Consider the following 24,127-nt stretch of genomic DNA (forward strand, 5'->3'; position numbering starts at 1 on the left):
GATTAATAAAGTGAAAGGAGCCCATGTACCTATGGACTCCAAAGATATCTGATGAGGCACATTAATTGCCATTAAGGCTTTCATTGCACAACTGTGGTAGACCGCTTCTGTGCCTAATATATTAGCTATTGAAAATAAGATCCAAAAGCATTGTGAATTTGAAACTGCCTACTGTAAATATTCTTCATCAGTTTCTTCTCCCTTTATTATATAATAAAGAGGATTGACCTTGCTCCTCATTCCATTTGAATCATATCAATTAGCCATAGACCCAACTACGTTAATGTCACCTAACTCCTTAGGTTTACTGCTGTGAGATTTTAGTAATTGTAGAATTGTTAGGCTTCTGTTGTGTAATATGTTATCAGGGCTTAACTCCTCTCTGTATACCCTTTTCTTTCTGTATCCTATTTTTCAAATTTCAGAATGCAATAAATATTACAGGGGAGAAAAAAAAAAGCCTTATATATCCTGCTTCTAGAATTATGATTGATGACATCTCCATAAACCTGGTAAACATTCGCATGTGACAAGCATGTCCACTGTCTACTCATGTATTTGCCCTCATCATACAACGCTTGGCTGCTGCAATTAGAGCTTTGCTAGATGCTCGAAGCCTTGACACTCCATGTTACCAAGTAAGTCAAATCCCTCCTAGCCTCATCATTTACTCTGATATGGCAGCATAAAAAAAATTTAAATATATGAGAATTCTAGATCATCCTCCTAAGATTCACTTTATTGAGAAAACTTTCCTCCTCTCCTTAGAACTGCAAAGGACATATATTCCTGGAAACTCCTGATACTGTCATGGCTCAGAGCTTAGCAGTTTACAATTATTATCCCCACTAAACTATTATACTACCTCCAGACTCTTCAAATTGCAGTCCCACACTCAGGACCAAAAGTAAAAGCCCGCAATTTGTGGGTGAATGCGCAATTCCAGCGAGATGGCCACTTTAAATCTAGTGACTATTAGTTTAATGGCAAGACCAACCTTCTTTAAATGGAATGACTATTGCACCGGAATTGATCCAGCTCCCGCAATATTTGACCCTCTGTGTTCAATAATCATTCTCCAAAAGTTCCGGAATAGGAAACCCCCAAAATTCAAGCATTCGACCCTAAAAAAATCTAACTCAGAAGGTATGGGGTTCCCTGACTCCAGACTATTATTGAGCTACCCATTTAGCACACATTTTGCTCCCCTATGTACGATCACTAGGGTAGACATTGAAAATAAGGTTTCAGCCATCAAATCTCACTCACCAATTGGGGAACATCCCAGACCTTTCAAACATATTAGCCCTGCAATGCTTACCTACTCTTTGATTTTCTACAAAAGTTTTGGATGTATGCACACCTACATTTTCTCTCTCAACTGCCATATCCACTATTACCCCCTTTTGGATAACCCAGGGCACTCTTCTGGGTTCTCGGAGCTCTGGTCCAGCATGGGTATTAAATATATAACTCATCTCAATGACGGAAATCATTTTGCGCCTATGGACACTCTACAACAAAAGTATCCAGTGCTGGGTCCATGAGTATTTCCAGGTCAGACAGTTTGCCAACTCACCACCCCCAATGACATTTGTCATCCACTCCTTCCTTTTGAAATATTTTGCCTGCATACCCCCCTCAGGCAGAGTATGAATTCCACAATTTACAATAAGCTCTTAGTCAGAGCTTCATAGCAGGCATTAATGGAAATTGGAGATGGACCTGTGCACACCTGCAGAGGTGGACAATTGGCCAGTGAATTTGAGAACGTACTTTCAGCTTCTCAAATTCCACTGTGATCAAAGAGGCTATGTCTACTACCATTGGTTAAATACACAAGACAAATTGAGCAACATTTTCCCCACTTCTTACCCATTAAGCTGGAGGAACTGTGGCCACAGGGGAACATTCTACCACATATGGTGGACTTTTCCCAAAATATCATTATTCTTTGCTAAGACCCTCAAGCTTCTCAATTCTATGTTGGGAGCCCCTATATCCATCTAAAACAGATTTTTTCTTCTTCTCATATTCTCCCATCAACATAAGTCCAAACATTCCATAAAACTGGCTTCACATATTCTGGCAGCAGCTAAATCAACCATTGCATCCAGTTAGAAACATAAGAAACCCCTCCGCTCTCAGTGGTTAAAAGTTGCATGTCCTCTGTGTAACAATACTCCCTTGTAGTACCTCACCTATCCCTCTTTTTTCATATTTACTTTGTCAGTTATGTTCCATCCATGACCTTTTTCGCCCTACCCCTCTTCCATCCCACAAATGTCCTTTTCTGTTTATTTCTTTGATTACATATTTGCCTTTGTTCTCATAAAAGAGAAAAACAGTCCTTGTGTATCTACTCTCTACTGATCTTGCACTGTTTGCACTTATCACTTATGACTGACTAAAATGAATAAAGTTTAAAAGAAATAAGGAAGGTATTTACACACAATTTTAGTTTTTGGCCCAATGTCCACTTAATATCTGAAAATACTATTGTTAACCCAGAAATAAAAGGGACATCCTTAAAACAGGTCAAATCTGTTTTAAAAAGGTATTTTACAGCAATGGTTCCAATTTTTACAGCAATGGCTTTGTTTAAAAAGAGATATACATTCATACCGACGAACATCTAAAAAAGGTAATTCCCGACACAATACATGCATTATAAAATCAGACAACAGTTTAGAAATATAAAATGGCCATGCATTTGTATCACAATGGATTTCTAGGCACCATTAAAACATTCTGGTAAGTGTGAAAGAGAACTGGTCACCTTTCGGATAATTGTACAATTACCCGTAAGCATCTTTTTGCCACATACCCACTGGAGTTTGACATGTTTTGTTTAAAATGAGTAAAAACCAAATAAAAATACATACAAATTCAAAATGAGTTTGATCCTTTTAGATCTAAATTTCTGAGAAATCTTTTCCTAGACAGCAAAGTACTGCACATCTCTACAGATAAAGCAGAAAAAAAAATAATTAATCTCTTGGGTTTAGGCTGAAATCCAGAATATGCTCCAAGGACTAGAACCAGCGCTGAACTAGATTTCCAGCAAAAAAACAAATTACTTTCCAAGCAATCCATAGGGGGGGAATCCAATTAGCAGCTTTGAAGTAGCGCTGTTAATTGATCGCAGTGGTGCTATCCTATTACCCGACGCCGGCACTTATTGTGGATATTTTTAGGGATCTCATGTGTCCCTAAAAATAATCCAAGATAAGTGCCGTTTTTTCACCATCTAAACGGCATGCTTATCGCGGGTCCTATGTGTTTTTGGAAGAATGATCCTATTATTTCAACCAAAACAGGATAGGGTGAAAAAAAAAAAAAGAAATTGTTGAAAAACGGGCATAATCCCAGCTTTTCGCCGATCGCGGCTATCCATTAGCAGCCGAACTATGTTTGGGGCTAATTGTATACCGCCCACAGTATCTCAGCAGTTTGTTGCATTAGCCAAGTGTGCTAGAAGCATCAGAGCAGAGAGCGACACACCAGGAAGGAAAGGGGAACTGCACGGGTTGTGACAAATGCAAGGTTCTAGAATGAACACTCGCGATACATATGATATAGACAGGTTCTCTGGCTGGCTGATTGGGAGCAGGTAAGGTAATGAAATGGAGACTTAAAGAGGATTGCCACCTTAAACAGAATTTGTTTACAGGTCATATGTTGCTAGTTTATTACATTATAAAGTCAGCAATAAATGTAGGCTTCTCGGTGACCACACATGCACAGGAGCTGCCGGCACAGGTGTACACTTTATTAAACGCCCTCTACCAGAAGCGCAGATAATGTTTTATTATTTGTGAACAACATGGTACACAAGGCAATATATAATAACCTGCTAGGAAAGAACCTGAACACAACAATACTGTGTTACAAAGAAGCTAATCAGCAGCAAGAGAGTATTACATCCACTGGCAACCGCAGCACCTGTATACTTCTTACTTATCCCTTTAACATCTCCATTTAATAGGTGACAAGTTCAAAATCCTAGTGGATCCCCTTGCTGCAATCATGCGGAGGATTGTTAAATATCATGTGTGCCACATGTGACTGGGGGCCATCTACAGAAAGGCAGAGAGCAACACAGCGAGTAATTTTCCTCTCTTGTATTCTCACACAACTTCACAGTAACAAGCCTAAATTGGCCACAAAATAAGGAATCAAGCTATATAAAGGGTTAGAGAAAACTGGAAAGCTCTCACTGGAGTACAGCATTTTACATTGGCACACCAGCCCTCGTTATTGAAGATATTTCATCCAATTCAATAAAAAGTACAATATGCTAATTCTAGCTACATGAGATGAAGAAAGTACACACTTAGGTGCATGGGCTCCAGCAACAAATAACCTAATGCTGGGTACACACTGATAAATATATTGGCCCATCAATTGATCGTCCAACATGTCTTGTGTGCGTTGGCCAGTGTGTACCAGCGTTATGTCTGAACGACATCGTTCACAAACATATCACATCGGCTGTGCTGCCCGTACACGCAGCACAGGACGCGGGGAGGGGTTGCGACATGCCACTCGACCAGCAGGACCCAAGCCCAGATAATGGTTCTTCAGTGTGTATGAACAACCATCATCTGCAGATATTTGTAAAACTGGGTACACACCGAACAGATATAATAGTTCAATGAGCATCAAACACAGTACATGATCTGTTATCCTGAAAAAAAAAAAATTGCCAACACCATCTTCAGAAGGCGTTAGCTACCCTAACCCTATGGGGAGAGCATTGCTGGAGAGGGATCAGTAGATCCCTTGCTGGCAACCTCCTCACTACTACCCAGCTGATGATGGCAAAATGAGCACTGTGCCTTGTCAGAGCTGGCAGTAACGGGGAAGCAATAGTTGTCGATACTGCCAACCCCTTTCCCTACTGGAGCCATGTTCCACCAAGGGTTCTTCTTTATAATCTGGTACTAAAAATAAAATTTATCACCACGATATGAAATCATCATTTACAGGGCCCCACAGCCATCAATGATAAATAGGCCCCTTATAATTTTAGGGATGGAAAAAGCAACAGATTTTCTCGCCATGCTGTTTTTGTATTCCATTTGAAAACAAAGCTCATCGGTGTAAAATAGGGGTTTCTGGTCAGCCTCACTGAAGAGGATCAGGTTTTTGGGGTTTTTTTGTACTGCAATAAAAAGTTTTTATTTTTTACAAATTGTACTAGAGCCTGCTTTTGTAGTAAATCGTGGTGTCAACTTTAAAAATATACCCCCATTATATATACACACAAACTATAGTGAAAATGCATGGAAAAAAATGCACACATATAAGAGCTTATGTGCAGGGCAAGTCTGTCTGCATTTTTAAATCGCACATCATCTAAAAAGTCAAAACTAACTTGGTTTTGCCTTTTAAATGATTGCCGATTTAAAATACAGGCAAGCACACCAGAATCGGACCTCTGTCTGCAGGCTATTACATAAGCCAGCCCTATAGTATCCATGAACCAGTTTCTCCAATGCCCATGTATGTATTATTTATAATTATAAATGATTTATTTTCATTAAATATTTGTGCATACAAGTTATCCTTCTGTGCAGTTGTATGGTGGTGGACACAGTTGCAATTCTGTTTGTCCACATATTTTATGATTGCCCGCTTTCAGGTCTAATTTTGACCATCACATGGACCATAAATAATTTGATTTGGTCCTGGACCACCAACCTGTAGCACCCATGGAAGTGCACAGACGCACCCAGTTTGGGAACCACTGGTTTAGCGCCTTCTTCCCTGTGGGCTCTTAAAGTCTGTTTGCACGTACAGGCAGTGCCTCCTAATCAGTGCTTGGGCAGATTTGTGTGTCAGGCTATACCTCACATGGATTTATGACCAAAAGAAAAAGAACCATAAGGTGCACATCCAGTAGGCGATTTTAATGAGCGATTGAACGATTCCGACATCGTAATCGTTCAATCGCTCATTAATCGTGCACAAATCATGCACTATAATGTTGGAAACGACCAGTGATGCGTGCTCACGCTGGCCGTTTCCGACATCAATCATCGCCTGAACATGCCGATCAATCTGTCGATAACGACAGATTGGCCATGTTCAGGGAGCCTGCACTGATCGACATATCATTCAGTGTAGGCACTACAGGGGATGGGGAGCGGTTGTACGATTACAATGTTGTAATCGTACTGTCGTTACCCCATCGCCTAGTGGATATGCCACTACAAGGAAAAAAAAAAAGCAGTTGGAATTATTAAAATTAAAAACTCATGAGTTGTAATTTACTTTGGTATACAAACAGATTATTTATGAATTGTGCAGATTTTATTTAGTGGTGTATTATAACATTGGTGTGTGACAAAACACTACCGGCCTAATTCAGAGCCGCTTGCAAGCGGCTCGATGTTTTGGCCCTGCGCGTGCGCCGCGACCGGCGTGCGTGAGCCCCGATGCGCGACTGAGCTACAGTCGCTGCGGGGCTCGCTACAAGACGGGGCGGCTGTCGATGGTGAGTGACAGCTCGCCCCATTTTGTAGGTGGGTAGAGGGGAGGGTGGCTGCACAAACGCAGGCGTTCCCTTAGGAACTCCTGGTGTTTGTGGGAGGACCTACTGACATTACTAGTGATGTCAGTAGTGGACTTCCTGCTCTATTAGAGCAGGAAGTCCACTCGGGCTTGCGGCAGCCGAGACCCTACCCCAGGGTCTCGTCGCAAGCCTGATGGTCGCAATAATTGCGACGGTCTCCAGCTTTGCGAGTGGTCTGGAGAAAAAAAAAAACGCCCACAGACTCTGCGAGCTGCCTGTGGTAATGAGCGGGTCTGAATCAGGATCTAGGTACAAATTAACACAAGATCCATTGCATAACGTTATTTGCATATCGGTTTTCTAATGGAACGCAATTTAACTGGGCTGGAACACAAACAAATGAACATATTTTTAGTGACTTAGATATTTAAATAGCACTAATTATGGGGTGTATTTCTAAGGTTTACAAAAATCCCTCTCTCTTGCATTTTGGCCAAAGAAAGGGCTTTTCTCAGCTTCTCTTAATTGAAGGGAATAACTTCTTATTTTATACCACTTACCTCCATCTCCATACATCTATATGAGGACAGAGGCTTAACACAATTTAGCAATTGACAAAAACTTTGCCTTTCATTGTTAGGCAACGTAAGGCTTCACTTGATCATTGCTGGATTAAATATGCAATTTTAACGTGACCTTTCACTGCCACCATTAGGAGGGAAAACACTTGCAGAGATTGGTAAATCACAGCTCAATTAAAATCTATATCGCTATGAAAAGCAGCGATGTAGACTGCTAGCTAGCAACTCTAAAATATATTTTTTTTAAATTCAACAAATAGAAATGAAAGCTAATGCTAGCCATACACACTACAATTATCGGGGCAATCCGCCTGATATCGGCGGATCGTCCCGATAATTGTAGCGTGTGGGGGGGCGACCGAGGGTTAAATATTGCTCGGTCGGGCATGCCGGATTGTCCAGCATGCCCGTCCGATGCGATATTTACCGGTAAACTGTCGACTGGATCGGGCAGAGTATGCCCAGCCGCGGCCGACAGACAGACATTTCCTGTGTTCCTTCCTACGGAAGGAACAGGGAAATGTCTCCTCCCACGGGGGCGGAGCGCGGATGTCGGGCTGATACACTGTGAGATTTCTCTCACAGTGTATGCTGGCGACATCTGCGGCTGGCAGGCTGCCAGATAAAATGTATGTCAGTCTGACAGACATTTTATCTGGCCGTGTATGCCCAGCATTAGTATTATAAACAATACAAACAGTACACAAAAAGCACACACACACATACAGCAGGTAAAATAAGTATTGAACACATCATTTTTCTCAGTAAATATATTTGTAATGGGGCTATTGTAAATGACATTTTCACCAAATCTCAGCAACAACCCATGCAATCCATACATGCAAATAAATCAAACCAAAGATGTCATAAGTTATGTGTAATAATGTGAAATAACACAGGGAAAAAGTATTGAACACATTAAGAAATGGAGGTGCAAAAAGGCATGGAAAGCCAAGACACCAGCTGAAATCTATCAGTAATTAGAAAGCAATCCTGCCCCTTGTCAGTGCAAATGAATATACGCTGGTTCAGTCCCAACTGATGGCCTATAAAAAGGTGACTCATTACCAAGATGTCACACAAGAAACATCTCATGCAAAGAGCTCTCTCAAGACCTTTGCAACCTTATTGTTGCAAAACATACTGGTGACATTGGTTACAGAAGGATTTCTAAACTTCTGAATGTTCCAGTGAGCACTGTTGGGGCCATAATCCGGAAGTGGAAAGAACATCATTTCACCAGAAACCAGCCACAACCAGGTGCTCCTCGCAAGATTTCTGACAGAGATGTGAAAAGAATCAGAAGAGTTGCCCAAGAGCCAAGAACCACTTGTGGAGAGCTTCAGAAAGACCTGGAATTATCAGGTACAATGAAAAGAATAAAGGGGCCTATCCATTTAACGACATGAAAGTCTGAACGTCCAGCGTTCAGACTTTCATGTCGCTGACGGGCACCGCACTGAAAGACGTTCACAGAACGTCTTCAGTGCAGGTGCCCAACCTCCCTATCTATTAACATGCCGAACCTGACGACCGTCGTCAGGTTGACGGGCATGTTCAATAGATAGTCGGGGTCAGCAAGGACCCAGCGTGCATGCGCATCGCTGGTCCTAGCCAGCTATCCACTTGCAGACTTTCTGCATGATCCAACCAAAACTTCCTGGTTTTGGTCACATCGTGCAGGAAGTCGACAAATGGATAGGCCCCTTAAGTAATGCACTCAACCGTCATGGCCTGTATGCACGCTCACCACACAAGACTCCATTGCTGAAGAAAAAGCATGTTGAAGCTCGTTTAAAGTTTGCTGCAAAACATTTGGACAAGCCTGTGAAATACTATCAGAATATAGTCTGGTCAGATGGGTCCGAAGTTGAACGGTATAATACACACCATATTTGGAGGAGAAATGGCACTGCACATCACCCCAAAAACACCATACCAACAGTGAAGTTTGGAGGTGGGAACATCATGGTGTGGGGCTGTTTTTCAGCATATGGTACTGGCATACTTCATATAATGTAAGGAAGGATGAATGGAAAAGTGTACCAAGACATTCTGGATAAAAATCTGTTGCCATCTACCAGGATGCTGGAATTAAAATGAGGGTGGACATTTCAGCAAGACAATGATCCCAAACACACAGCCAAGGACACTCTCAAATGGTTTCAGAGAAAGAAAATAAAGCTGCTAGAATGGCCCAACCAATAACCTGACTTGAATCCAATTGAAAATCTATGAAAAGAACTAAAGATCAGCGTTCAAAGAAGAGGCCCACAGAATCTTCAAGATGAAGACTGTGTGGAAGAATGGGCCAAAATCACACCTGAGCAATGCATGTGACTAGTTGCTCCATACAGGAGGCGTCTTGAAGCGGTCATTACCAACAAAGGCTTTTGTACTAAGTATTAAATAAATTTCAGTAAGTGTGTTCAATACTTTTCCCCTGTGTCATTTCACATTATTACACGCAACTTAATTTATGGACATCTATTGTTTGATTTCTTTGCATGCGTGGATTGCCTGGGTTGTTGCTGACATTTGGTGAAAATTTCATTACAATAGCCCCATTACAAATATATTTACTGAGAAAAATGTTGATGTGTTCAATACTTATTTTACCGTGTGTGTGTATTATATACAGTCAGGTGCATAAATATTGGGACATTGACAGAATTTTCATATTTTGGCCTCTATTCACCACCACAATGGCTTTGAAATGAAACAAACAAGATGTGATTTAACTACAGACTTTCAGATATCATTTGAGGGTAATTACATCCAAATCAGGTGAACGGTGTAGGAATTACAACGGTTTCTATATGTGCCTCCCACTTTTCAAGGGGCCAAAAGTAATGGGACAAACTAAACAATCCTAAATCTAACTTTCACTTTTTAATACTTTGTTGCAAATCCTTTGCAGGCAATTACAGCCTCAAGTCTGGAATGCATAGACATCACCAGACGCTGGGTTTCATCCCTGGTGATGCTCTGCCAGGCCTCTACTGCAAATGTCTTCAGTTCCTGCATGTTCTTGGGGCATTTTCCCTTCAGTTTTGTCTTCATCAAGTGAAATGCAAGCTCAATCGGATTCAGGTCAGGGGATTGATGTTGTTCCAGAACTGTAATGGCTTTTTTAGATGTTGTTTGGCAAACTCTAATCTGGTCTTCCTGTTTTTGTGGCTCACCAATGGTTTACATCTTGTGGTGAACCCTCTATATTCACTCTTGTGAAGTCTTCTCTTGATTGTTGACTTTGACAAATATACACCTACCTCCTGGAGAGTGTTCTTGATTAGGCCAACTGTTGTGAAGGGGTTTTTCTTCACCAGGGAAATAATTCTTCTGTCATCCACCACAGTTGTTTTCCGTGGTCTTCCGGGTCTTTTGGTGTTGCTGAGCTCTCCGATGCGTTCTTTCTTTTTTAGAATGCTCCAAACAGTTCATTTGGCCACACCGAATGTTTTTGCTATCTCTCTGATGGGTTTGTTTTGATTTTTCAGCCTAACGATGGCTTGCTTCACTGATAGTGACAGCTCTTTGGATCTCATATTGAGAGTCGACAGCAACTGATTCCAAATGCAAATGTCACACCTAGAATCAACTCCAGACATTTTACCTGCTTAATTGATAATGAAATAACGAGGGAATAGCCCACACCTGTCCATGAAATAGCTTTTGAGTTGATAGTCCCATTACTTTTGGCCCCTTAAAAACTGGGAGGCACATATAGAAACCAATGTAATTCCTACACCGTTCACCTGATTTGGATGTAATTACCATCACATTAAATTTGAAAGTCTACAGTTAAGGCACATCTTGTTTGTTTCATTTCAAAGCCACTGTGGTGGTGAATAGAGGCCAAAATTCTGTCAATGTCCCAATATTTATGCACCTGTGTATGTGTATGTGTATATATATATATATATATATATATATATATATACACATACACATATACTAGTTTTATAATCCATACATAATGTTTTCTATTTAATTTCTAAGCAGTAAACAATTTTTATTAATGTTGTGTAATCATAATTAGTGTTCATTTTAGCACCCTGCACTTGTCACGGGATGCAGTCAGGAAGCAGACGGTCGATATGCCGACCGCCGGCTTCCCGGCTGTCAAATCCTGGCAGGGGGTCTAATGATAGGCGTCGAAATCCTGGGTTAGATTAGGGGCTCCTGGAGGAGATTTAGTGTTAGGCACTCCCCGGGAGGTATAGGCTAGGGAAAGGGAGGGTTATGGTTAGGCATCCCTGGGGGGGGGGGGGGGGAGTTAAAGTTAGGCACCCCCCCCCAGAAGACATAAGGCCCCCATACACCAGCAATTGATTGCAGCAATTTGCAATCGATTGAAACAGGGGAAGATTTTTATACACAAATTGATTGCAAATTGCACAATTGCTGATGTATGGGGGCCTTTAGCTTTAGGCTGTGGGGACGGGGGGGGGTTAGGGATAGGCACTGGGGGGGAGGTTAGGGTTAGGTACCCCTAAGGGAAGGTTAGGGTTAAGGGGGGGGGGGAGGGTTAGTTATACTTACCTTTTTTAGCTGTCGGGATCTTCACTGCTGCCAGTCTTCCGGCATCGGGATTTGAACATACGTCCGGCGGTCATTCACACTGATCCCCTTGTCACAACCCGTGCAGTTCCTCTTTCCTGCCTGGGGTGTTGCTCTATGCTTTGGTGCTTCTAGCACACTCAGCTGATGCAACAAACTGATATACAGACCAGCATGTGCTAGAAGCACCAGATCAGAGAGCGACACCCCAGGCAGGAAAGAGGAACTGCACGGGTTGTGACCAGTGCAGGGTGCTAGAATAAAGTCTAATAACTGTAAATAATATGACTAATGCCAGGTACACACTTTGCCAACGGATTGGCCATCCAGCCAACCCGACGGCCGACAGAACAATTTTGTGTGCATTCACACTAATTACTAACAAATATGTCTGGCCACAGTAACTGGTAGAGATGTCATTGCCGGCAGTTCCTGTAGCCGACATTCGGTCGGTCGGTTGTCTGTGCGCACAGGCAGATATACACAATATATCTGAAAGACAGATCGGATGGACGGGACGTTATATCGTTCGTAGGCTGTGCGAAATATCTATCTGCCAGTGTGTACCCAGCATTACAGCCCTAAAGTCTAGAATGTTGTATACAATCTGCAGCCACATGCCTGTGCCCAACACATAACCAGCATCTGCCTCACCATTGATTACACCAACAAAACAAAAATGTTAAAAAAGCTATAACTTTACAGTCTGCCACTAAAGAGAACATCCAGCGCCATTTACCATACTACTATCATGGCCAGAGTTACCTTATTACTGATGTTTCCTTCACACACAGCTTTAGCCATGGACGGATCAATAGTGGTTCACATTATTGGGCTGATTTAGAGGTTGGTGCATAGGTGTGCATGTTATACTAAAAGGGGGCTACAGCCTGCAAAACAAGTACTACATTCTCTTGCGTCTGTGCACCCAGTAGTCAGCTGTTTTTGCATTAATTTAAGAGCTACTTTACTTGGGGACAGGACAGGGGACTGCTAGTGCTGTATACATACATCACTCATATCTTTTTCAGATTTTCTAAATAACTGACCAGAGGTGCCTGCTGCAGGAACAGGTCTTCAAACACAATATACCACACAAATTATAAAATACTCTGTTGAAACAAAGATATCATAAACTATATTACATTTTTTACAGACTGTTAGTAAATATGGCAACAGTTAGTAAACAAAAAAGTAATATAGCTCTACAGGAGAATAATAAAGACTACAGGGTAATACATAGACAAGTCAGCATATCACAGGTAAACACACACACATTTCCTTGACAGATGAGAGGGCAGCCCAGGACATCGCTGCCAGCCATTAATCAACTAATAGGATAAGTTCAGGGCTACAGGACACAGCTGTGTAACCAGCACTCAAAGCTGCACAGCCAGGGAGCCTTGGAGTCCCTCCTTACCCAGGCGGGTGCTGTTGACCTGGCAGATTTTCCGGCTGGTCTCCTGCAGGATCTGCTCCTGGGACTTGCTCAGGGAGGGCTGCCTGCCCAGACACTGGCACTGCATGCTGCCCCTGGCCTGGACCTCTCTCCGCAGCGTCACTAAGGCATCACCCCCTGCCCTGCTGCACCGCGCCGCGGTCTCCCCGATCACTACCGCTACTGCCCGAAGGGTGACGGGGATCCAGGCGGAGAGGAGGCTGGAGGGGTGTGGGCAGCATTGGGAGGAGGAGGAGACGGGGAGGGAACAGCGCAAGGAGGAAGCATAGAAAGTGATTACTTTGGTGGATGATTACCCGGGACGGGAGTCGGAGATATAAACCTGTACTTGGGTAGATAAAGGAGAAGTTTACATTGTATTAGCAGGGCTATGGTATGGGGTAAATCTGTGCTATAGCAGGGCTATGGTATGGGATAAATCAGTGCTATAGTGTAAGCAGGGCTATGGTATGGAGTAAATCAGTGCTATAGTTTTATAATCGGAATGTGCATGCAAATAGGCCACCGCTAGTTCCCTTACATAGGTGTTGTGTGTGTAATAGTTATACATAGCACTACTGTAGCCCCAGTGTCTGATGTATTACCTGGGCTATTGCAAGGCCAGTCTAATGTTGTACTAAGGACCACCACATTCCTATCCCCACGTTTCTATGAGGCAGAATGTTATTTTCTAGAGGTAAATTAGACCCTAGTTGTGCTAGGAGACGTCACATATCATATGTTCATTCATACACTGTTTGTGCTATTAGGGCAGATCTAACTGTACAATATTAGTTTTTATTGTGTTGCTGTTAACAGTTGCTAATAATGTAAAGCTGGTGAGTAAACACTACAGTATACATAAATCAGAACAATACACAAGAAACAGCATATATATATATATATATACACACACACACACACACACACACTCAGGGCCGCCATCAGGTGGGGACTGCTGGGACTGGAGTCCTGGGCCCGGACACCTGGGGGGCCCATCCGCTACTACTATCCACGGGGGCCCACTCCTACCACCCACCTCTGCACAATAGAAGTAAGCCTGCCTTCCTGCTCCGTCTCCTACCTATTGCACAGGCCGGTCACTGCCGGGCTGTGCAAATAAAGTTTTTCTTCTTGTGAGCAGTCATGACGTCACGCCGCGACGCTGAAAGAGGAGCCGCGACGTGAGAGGACTGAGGAGCAGGGTTGCTGCTAGATCCCTATGTGGAGAAAGGACCTCTGTGACATACCAACCACGTGACCGATGCAGGAGGTCTGGACCGCTCCTGTGTTACCATCCACGTGGACATAGAGGGGGAATACATTTTTGTAGCGAGCCACCGTGCCCGAAGCGTGGCGAGTGTAGCGAGTCCGCGAGGGGCCACTTTTGGTCCCCCGTTAGCATCCCCGCCCCTCCCCCTTTGATGCCGGGTCATGTGGGTGTGACGTCACAGGTCCATTAGAGTGCTCTAGTCTAGACCTAACTGAGGAGCAGCCAAAACAGAAGAGGGAGGTGAGGTAAGTGTCTGACTCTTCTTGCATTATTGCACGTCAGATGTCATGTTGTGGATGTGGGGAGTGGGACTGGTAAGGGCCGCTTTGTTCATTGGTGACTTTCTACCACTGATTAGAATATTAATTAATTTAGCTGTAAGATAATCCTTCACAATATTATGTTAGTTATGTTGCCTACTTATTCTTTTTTTTATTTCTGGCTGTGCGAGTTTCTCTCAGAAGGTATGGGAAGATTATTTGAGTGCATTTGTCACCTACAGTATTCAGTACCTCCATCATTTTGTGATCTCAGCATGATGGAAGAACCTCTGTCCCTGCTCCATGTGGTTGTGAGGGGGAGCAGGGGAAGGGGGGATTGTGAGGGGAGCCCTGCCTATTTTGTCAGTCCCAAGCCCCACAATTTCTGATGGCAGCCCTGTATATACTCCCTGCATCAGAACAATCTCAAAAACCTTCTTATGGTATTACTCCACAGGGGTGTATTAAAAATTCCAGGATACGTAAAAAGCAGAAACAACATCACATAGCCTACTATTGCAAATTCAATGTCAACCGCATGCTGGGTATACAGTAGGGATCAGTCCGAGCGGCTAATTAGTAAGCTATAAACACCGACTAATCAGTCTCTCGATATGTCTGGTCTGACAACACAACTAGGCGCGCAGTTGAGATGTCAGTGTCGGCGCTCTGAGTAGCCAGTGTACGGGCGATTGGCAGGTCACCCGTGCACACAAGCAGATGGCACAGAGGGCTGACTTGATATGTCTGTGAACGATATAGCGACAAGTGTGTACCCAGCCTCAGTGTGTAGACAAAGAACAAGGTAAAAATAATCGAGGGATGCCACTATTATGACAGTGGGTGGGATGCACGATCCTCAAAATGCTGTCAAACCTGCGAACATGCCGTTTTCGTAGGTTTGACCACATTCCTCATATGCATCAAGCTCTGGAAAGCTAAACTTTCTGGAACTTGTTTCCGATAGGCAACGCCATCTATAGATGTCATTGCCTAATAGAAGTCTATGGGCCGCACATGCACAGATGGACTCCTGGGTCATAAATCCGGAAGTTCTGACATCGCAGAGGACAGCTCTTATCCTAACAGCTGTTCTTTGCTTAAATCTTCAAGCATACAGCGTTACTAAACGCTGCTATACATGCGATCAGAGGCGGGATGAATCGCATACAAAATACGATGCTTTATACATCCTACCCAGTCTCACAGATCAGGTAAGGATAGACACAAGCCCTTATATGTGAATCTGCTTACACCAAATAATCTTTCATTCTCCACCCGTAGGGTGTTTCTTTATATATCACTTGGTGGTACAGGAAATCGCTCCAGGTAGAGAGAAATAGAGTGAACATACATTCAGTAATGGGACAAATCTCCCCCTAGGGAGAACGCTTACACAACTAGTTCCTGTATATTTGCCCTTCAGGATTTCTTTAACTGCTAATAAAGTGCTCTCTCTCTCCAACATAGGGTTGGTAATCGACAATGAATGGTCTAGCAACTATCAATGATGACAAGCCAATGGTGAGTGGTTTCACCGTCGAACGCCAACCACAGATAGTATACTATCGATGCTTGAGCCCGATAGTAAAATACAAATGCGTTTTGTGCATGCGCAAAACACAAACCATAGATGGTTTCTGACAGTTTAAAGCCATCGATGGCGGAGCAGCCAATGTCACCACTACAGCCCAATATGATTTATTGTAAACCGATGCCAGAAGTTCTGTGTTGCAGCAAGACCCGGTAACTATGTGTAACATAAGTTTTATAATATGCCTGCTAAGCCATACTGACATAAGAGTGAAGGTGATCTAGCCCCTACCATGTGGGCTGTGGATTACCGGAAGTTGGGAGGATTCAGAGGCAGGCTGAGGTGGAGCTATAGAGGGGGCTGTGATTTCCTGAATTGCTAAGCCTCCAGACTGATTCTGTGGTTTCCAGACTGTCCAGAGGAATCTAGGATGGGTGGTCATCCTACTGTCAAACCTGTGATGGGTAACTTCAGGGTCTTCATAGACAGTCCTTATAGTGGGTTGAGTTTGACAACACTACACTATAATGGCCATCTCTAATAAGTGCAAATATTTTTTTTTGTGTTATCACACAGTTGCTTTTGCACATTTAAAACTGGTGTTCTAGTTAAGCATCTGCCGGGTAGGGATGGCCATTGAATAGTGGCGGGGTTATCCGCAGCAGTGTGCTCATCGGAGGAACCATCCGCAGCAAGCATGCAATGGTGGCAACCAACGCATCAATGGCATCAATTTGTTAAATTTAAAAAAAAAAAAAGTTTCTATAGATCCAGAACCTCGATGGTTGCCATTCATCACTTTCCAACGGTCAAGTTTTTTGTGTAATATATATATATATATATATATATATATATATATAAATAAAATGTTTTTTAATACTATATATGACCAAAAATGTCCAACATTTCTTTATTTTTTATTAAAAAGCAGAAAAACATAAAATTATGTCAATAGGAGATATTTAACTAATTTTCAGTATAATTTAATAAACTTCTACTAAAATCGGGTAATTGTGGGACATTTTTGAATGTTAGCCAGTTAAGTGGTTAAGACATTATTACGTTAAACAGAGGAATATTTTAGGGGAAAACAGTGATGGTTTAAATTAATGAAGAGTATGGTCCTTAAATGGTAGTACAGTGGATTCTTGTTTGTTTCCACAATGCCCATTTTTCAGGGCATCTACCATCCACAAAACTAGGTGCAGACTGATTTTACAGGGGTGTTTTTTTCACAAACCGTAAAGCAATGGGGCTCTGAAGTTTTGTAATGTAATGTCATCCACCAATAATACTCATTACTTCTTTGTGGTGTTTGTACAGTGATTGATAAAGGTAGTGGCACACTGGTACTTTTCTGATCCACAGCATCCATAACGGGGTATTCCGTTAGAGATAATGGGCCTAATTCCGAGTTGGAAGCAAAGCAAAAAAGAGCAAATAACGGTGCACCTCGCCAAAACCATGCTGCACTGCAGGAGGGGTAGATGTAAATTGTGCAGAAATATTTAGATTTGGGAATGAAGTATACAAAGTAAAATCTTAATTGCAGTGTAAATATAAAAACTGCCCAGCTTTTTGTGGGCTACATACAAAAGCAGCCACTATTTACCTTGCATGCAAAAAATAAAATAAAATGTATTTGCAACCCTTGCATTGTTACATAATTTCTCCAGTTACTGGCTCTTTTTTTGAATTACTCCCACCTCAGAATCAGTCGGGATTTGAACCGCCGGGCTCATGTCCAGTGGTCATTCATACCGGTTCCCCTGAATCAGGCCCTCAGACAGGACTATCCCAATTTGAGGGTCCATGTTGCATGCTTCACCCACTGTGGGAGGTATGTGAGTCTGGGTGCTCACGTTACGCTGTCATTGTTAAATATACTTCCCCATGAGTTACATGAGGAAGCTAAATATGTCATTGTGAGATTGACACATAAGGTGATGACCAGTGATGTTGAAATGTCAAGTATTAGCGTCATCATTAGGGACATAAATAATTTAATTTAAATGCTGATACTCCCAGCCCACAGCCATAACTGATAATGCACTCCTTATACTGGAACTGATGACAAATTTAGGGTTAAGAAGTGACTCCATGATCGTACAATTGGTAAAGTTTAAGCTGAAATGAATACATGCATGTTTGATGAATGTACAGTATTTTGAATACAAAAGGAAACCAGGCATTCTGGTTATAGGTCATTAGGTTCAATATAGTCACTAATACTGACACCTAGTGTTGAGACAGAGAAAAACATCCCTCTGCATATCAATTCTCTATTGTTTTTCTGAGGGCGGGTGGGATTTAAATCTCTCTCTCTCCCTCTCTCCCTCTCCCTCTCCCTCTCTCCCTCTCCCTCTCCCCCCCCCCCCCCCCCCACAGGTGTATAAAATCAAGCCCCTAGCCATTCAGTCTCCATTTACAAACATTTGTGATACAAAATGGGTCGTTCTGAAGAGCTCAGTGACTTCAAGCGTGGTATTGTGATAGGATGCCGGCAATGCAATAAGACGGTGCATGAAATTTCATCCCTGCTGAATATTCCACGGTCAACTGTAAGTGATAGTATTAGAATGTGGAAGCGTTTAGGGCAGCAATTCAGCCACGAAGCGGAAGACCATGTAAATCACAGAGTGGGGTCAATGACTACTAAACCGCATGATACGTAAAAGTCGCCAACGCCCTGCTGATTCCATAGCAGAATAGTTCCAAACTTCCACTGGCATTAATGTAAGCATGAAAACTGTGCAGCGGGAGCTTAATGAAATGGGTTTCCATGACCGAGCAGCTGCATGCAAGCCTCACATCACCAAGTCCATTGCCAAGCATGGATGGAGTGGTGTAAAACACCGACACTGGACTGTGGAGCAGTGGCAACGTGTTCTATGGAGTGACGAATCACACTTCTCTGGCAGTCAGATGGGCAAGTCTGTGTTTGGCGGATGCTGGGAGAACGGTACCTGCCTGACCGCATTGTACCAACTGTGAAGTTTGGTGGCGGAGGGATAATGGTATGAGGCTGTTTTCATAGTTTGGGCTAGGCCGCTTATCTCCAGTGAAGGGCAATCTAAATGCTTTAGCATACCGAGACATTTTGGACAATGCTATGATTCCAACTTTGTGGCAACATTTTGGAGAAGGCCCTTTTCTATACCAACATGACTGTGGCGCAGTGCACAAAGCAAGGACTATAAAGACATGAGGCCTGATTCACTACCGTTCGCAATTGCGATTACGCACGCAATCAGATGATTGTGTTCTGCGCATGCATCGCAGTGCGCGTGCATGAACTGACCACTGCGATTGTGACTACACAGAGTGATTGACAGGAAGTGCAGTTTGTGGGTGGTAACAGGGAGGTGGTCGACGAAACGCAGGTGTGCCAGTGCGTTTGAATGCGGTTGCATGGGCGTGCATAAATTATAAACTGCAATGCCTTACGCAGCTTGAGGACTCTTAGCATGCGATGAAGTTAGCAATTTCTGAGTAAGGTCAGAGCTTGTGCAAGTGTGCGTGAGGCTGTGATGGTACCCGATTGTACCGATGGTTTCGAAGACTTGCTAATCATTACGGATTTGTGCAAGGTACAGTGGGTGTCCTTATGTAGTGCTGCGACAGCATAGCGATCGCAATGGATTAGCATACTATAGCTGTTGAACTGTGTGCGTAATCGCAGTTGCGATCCGTAGTGAATTAGGCCCATGGTTTGATGAGTTCGGTGTGGAAGAACTTGACTGGCCTGGTTCTCCCTGTCTTTGCTTAGGTTTCCTCAGGGTACTCCAGTTTTCTCCAAAATCCCAAAAATATACGGGATGGTTAATTGGATTCTGACAATAAAGTTACCCCTACTGTGTATGTGTGTCCATATGTTAGGGAACATAGGTCCTGATTCAGAGATTTACACAATGTCAATATTTAACCAGATAGAGCGATGTTTAGTCATTGCGCAGGCATTGAAGCCGCACTGCGTATGCACAGCGTTTGGTTTGCGGTTACTCTAGCAAAGAGGATTCACTCGCAAAGTGAATGACAGGTAGTCAGTGTTTGGGGGAGGTAACGGGGCTTGCTAGGTAAACCCGGGTGCATCGGGACCGTTTAAACGCCATTTCATGGGTGTGCATAAATTAGCCATTGCGATCTCCTTCACAGCATGACAGCTCTCAGTGTCAGGAGAGCTGCACTGATTGAGATAGGTCAGACATCACTCAGAAGCTGCGTGGCTGCCCGATGTTTGTCGATGTTTACGCTGTTGCACGTCATCAGACGGATATGAGAAGGCAGCAGTGCGGGTCCCTATGCTCGGCTAAGCTTTGGAAGGGATTAGCATAATTTTGCTAATGCAGTCCGTAAGAGATCGCAATTGCATTAGTAGAATCCTCGGAATTAGGCCCATAGATTGTAAGCTCCACTGGGACAGAGGGCCTGATTCAGAGCCGGACGCTCTGACCAGAGCGCTCGCTCTGAATCAGGGCCCTCCTACCTAAACTTGGAGCGGCCTCTTGGACGCTCGCATAGCTGTGGGTTACCACCCACAGCTTATGCGAGCGTCCATGATGATGGTCGCGATGGTCAAGACCATCGCGACCATCGGGCTTGCGACGAGACCCTACGGTAGGGTCTCGCTGCCGCAAGCCCTGGAGTGATTTTGTCTCTATCAGAGCCAAAATCACTCCCACTTACATCACTAGTGATGTCAGTGGGGCCGGACCCAGATGGTAGGCGTTCCCATGGGAACGCCTCCGTCTGGGCAGCCATGCTCCCGGCATGCCCACCAAAGGGGCGTGCTGTCACTCACCATCGACAGCACGCCCCCTTTGGTGCGAGACCCCGAGCGACGGCTACCCCGTCGCTCGCCGGGTCTCGCGCATGCGCATGACGGAGCTCCCTCCACCATGCGCCTGCGCATTTGGGTACCATCGACCCGCTTGAGAGCGTCCTGCGCTCGCGAGCGGGTCTGAATGAGACCCAGAGACCGATGTGTAAGATTGAAATATGCTCTGAAAACAGCTGCGGAATACGTGTGCTATATAAGTTACTAAAAATTACTTTACCTTTGCGGGTATTTTTCTGTATCTGTGTCTCCTAACTGTGTACTCTCTTTATTTATTTTTTAGGATCCATACAACTTGGGGCCTGATTCAATACTGATTGCAACTGCGATTACGCACGCAATCGTCCGAATGTTGCATTCTGTCAATGCATCACAGAGCGTGTGCGCGAAGTGGCCACTGCGATCACGCAGACCCATCGCAGAGTGATTGACAGGAAGTGCCATTTGTGGGAGGTGACAAGGGGTGGTCATCGAAATGCAGGCGTGCCAGTGTGTTCAATTGCCGTTACAAGGGCGTGCATAAATTGTCCACTGCAATGCCATACGCAGCCTGGTCCCTCCTAGCGTGCGATGAAGTTAGCGAGTCCTGAGCAAGTGTGCGTGAGGCTGCGATGTTACCGATGGTTTTACAGTCTTGCTAAGGATTACGGATGTGTGTAAGGTAAAGTGGGTGTCCTTATGTAGTGCTGCGACAGCATAGCAATCGCAATGGATTAGCACACTATCGCAGTGAGTGTGTGCGTACTCGCCATTGCGATCCGTAGTGAATCAGGCCCTTAATCTCTTATGTTAGTAGATGTTTGTTGGATATTTTTGTTTATTAAGGTCATCTCTTTAACACACATAACTGTTTATTTCCATACAACCAACTTTCCAATGTCTGTTGCTGCCATCTCCCAACCCTATCACCAAAGAAGGAGTACTAAACCTAAAACAAACTGTGATAAATATCAAAAAAGAGCTTTTATTAATATTCACTAAAACTTTTCAGCTTCTTGAAAACTTTGAGATGAGATTATGAATGTGGCGGGATGGGGGGAAATTTTCCCCACAGACAGCAGTTTTCCAGTCCATGAATCTTACTGAAGGACACTGCAGCCAGTCTTTTCAATGACTGATAATTTAAAACAATAGTTTGCAACCAAGAATGGAAAGGAAATGTTCAGAGAGTGACGAGAGACAGTGTCGTGTCATGTTGACACACCCCATTTTCCAGTGGCCACACCCCTTGTGGCATATGACCACGCCCAATTTTGGCGCATGCTTGCACACAGTTGAGGGGGGCACCATTTTTCATCTTACCCTAAGCGCCAAATACCCTAGTTATGCCTCTGCTAAAAAGGCCTGTCCCTATCAACATCTTACCCCTAGATATACTGTGGGTCACCTACATTTTGGCCTGTGTACTGGGGTGCAGGACTACTGGAAAAGTGGACTCCTGAGGCTGGTGCGAGGTGTTGCCTTGTTTGAGTTCTACACGTAAACCCCCGGTCACTGGGGCCAACCCTCTCAGAGCTGTGGCTACACAAATAATCTGCAGTGTACATTACATGTCCTCTGTACAGTATATAACCTATGTCTTCCCTTATTAAATATCTATTCTTTACATATCACTTATATCCCATCATATTGCTTACTGTCCAGGAATGTTTGGGAGACTCCCATTCCATAAATTCATGGAGTTCTTCTGTACAAAGAAGAGAGCAAGAAACCCTTGCAGATCTCACCACTTCCCTAGTGAATTAGGCAGGGCATTGTGGGGTGGAGACATTTTGATGCTTATCGCAGTGGTTCCCATACTGTGCACTGTGGCACCCTGGGGTGTATCAGCTTGGTGGTCCCGCACCAAATCTAGTTACTTATGGTCAATGTAATGTAAATATGTGGACAAACAGAACCACAAACCTGTCCCCCACCACACAACTGAACCCAAGGATGACAGGTCAGCACAATTTATTTCACTTTACTACATTTTTTCAGAATTTCTCAATAACAAACTTTTGGCTTAGGGGTGTTGTGAAAACAATGCGGATATTCTTGGGCGCAGTGATTCAAAAAAGTTTGGGAACCACTGGCTTATCGCACTGCCATGCCTCCTGCACTTGTCACATGGACAACTTCTCAGAGAGCTCTATTCTAGATCACAATTACACACCCTTTCCCTGTCTATCACTTCCATCTTCTATCCCCATTAGATACCAAATGCCTGTACATCCCCTCCATTTCATACTTGCCTAGTTTTGAAAAAGCATTTCAGGGAGATTCTGAAAGCAACACATATGAGCGCGGCGGTAAAGTGGACATGTATGGCTACATCTGAGAGGCGTGCCATAAAATTGACTTAAAGCCAAATGTAAATGAGCCCCAAAGCAGTTAAGGTGCATACATACTAGATGATAAGCTCCTTGAGCGATATTGTCTAGCGTGTCTCTGGCAGTAGTGGGCTCAATGTCGTTAACGACATTGAGCACACACTGAATGATATCGTTCAGCGCCGTGCACCCTCCCTCATCCCCGTCCTTGCAGAACCTGATGATATCATCAGGTTGCCCTGCAAGGACGGCCGATTACAGATGTCGTCAACGACCAGCGGGAGCACGCATCACTGGTCGTTGACAGCATACACAATGGCCGATTTACTGAACAATAACGATATACTTTTCATTCGGTCGTTCAAAATATCGGCCATCCACCAACAGGAGACCAGTTTGCAGTTACCTGACCCCTGCAGCCAATGCCTGCTCTCACAGCGGTATACAAGGATTCTTATTGTACACAGCACTTGCCAGTGCAATGCTGTCCTCAACCTAGATGCATGTTCCATTGGTGAGATAACAAGAGATATGGTAAGAACTTACCTTTGTTATCTCTGTTTCTACGAAGTCCATAGGGTCCACAGGGTTGACCTTGGGGTTATAGCTGGAACAGGATCCATGGGCACCACACAGTTAAGCTTTTAGCTCCCAGGATGCACTTGGGTCCTCCTCTATACCCCGCCCCCGAGCCACAGGCACCTCAGTTGGTAAGCAGCCTAGGCCGGAGGAGAATATGGAACAGAGAGAAGGAAGACTGGAACACACAAGAAACCATACTCACAGCAATAGGAGACGGAAAACCGGTG

At 43.8% G+C, this 24,127-nt stretch overlaps 1 protein-coding gene across 2 annotated transcripts in view; it reads right to left on the minus strand.

Moving 5' to 3' along the window:
* Window positions 1-24,127, minus strand: part of PLCD1 (phospholipase C delta 1) — a 158,920-nt gene that overhangs the window by 105,884 nt on the left and 28,909 nt on the right. Inside the window, exon 1 of one of the 2 annotated variants that reach the window (XM_088446419.1) lies at window positions 13,085-13,334. The exons of the other annotated variant lie outside the window; for it this stretch is intronic. Within the exon in view, the coding sequence (XP_088302545.1) occupies window positions 13,085-13,190 (106 nt within the window). The 5' untranslated portion in view covers window positions 13,191-13,334. Of the gene's footprint in view, window positions 1-13,084; window positions 13,335-24,127 lie in introns of those variants that run through there. 2 annotated transcript variants of the gene reach the window in all.

The sequence above is a fragment of the Taudactylus pleione genome, unplaced genomic scaffold (assembly GCF_031769625.1).
Source record: "Taudactylus pleione unplaced genomic scaffold, aTauple2 ptg000398l, whole genome shotgun sequence".
Lineage (NCBI taxonomy): Eukaryota > Metazoa > Chordata > Amphibia > Anura > Myobatrachidae > Taudactylus > Taudactylus pleione.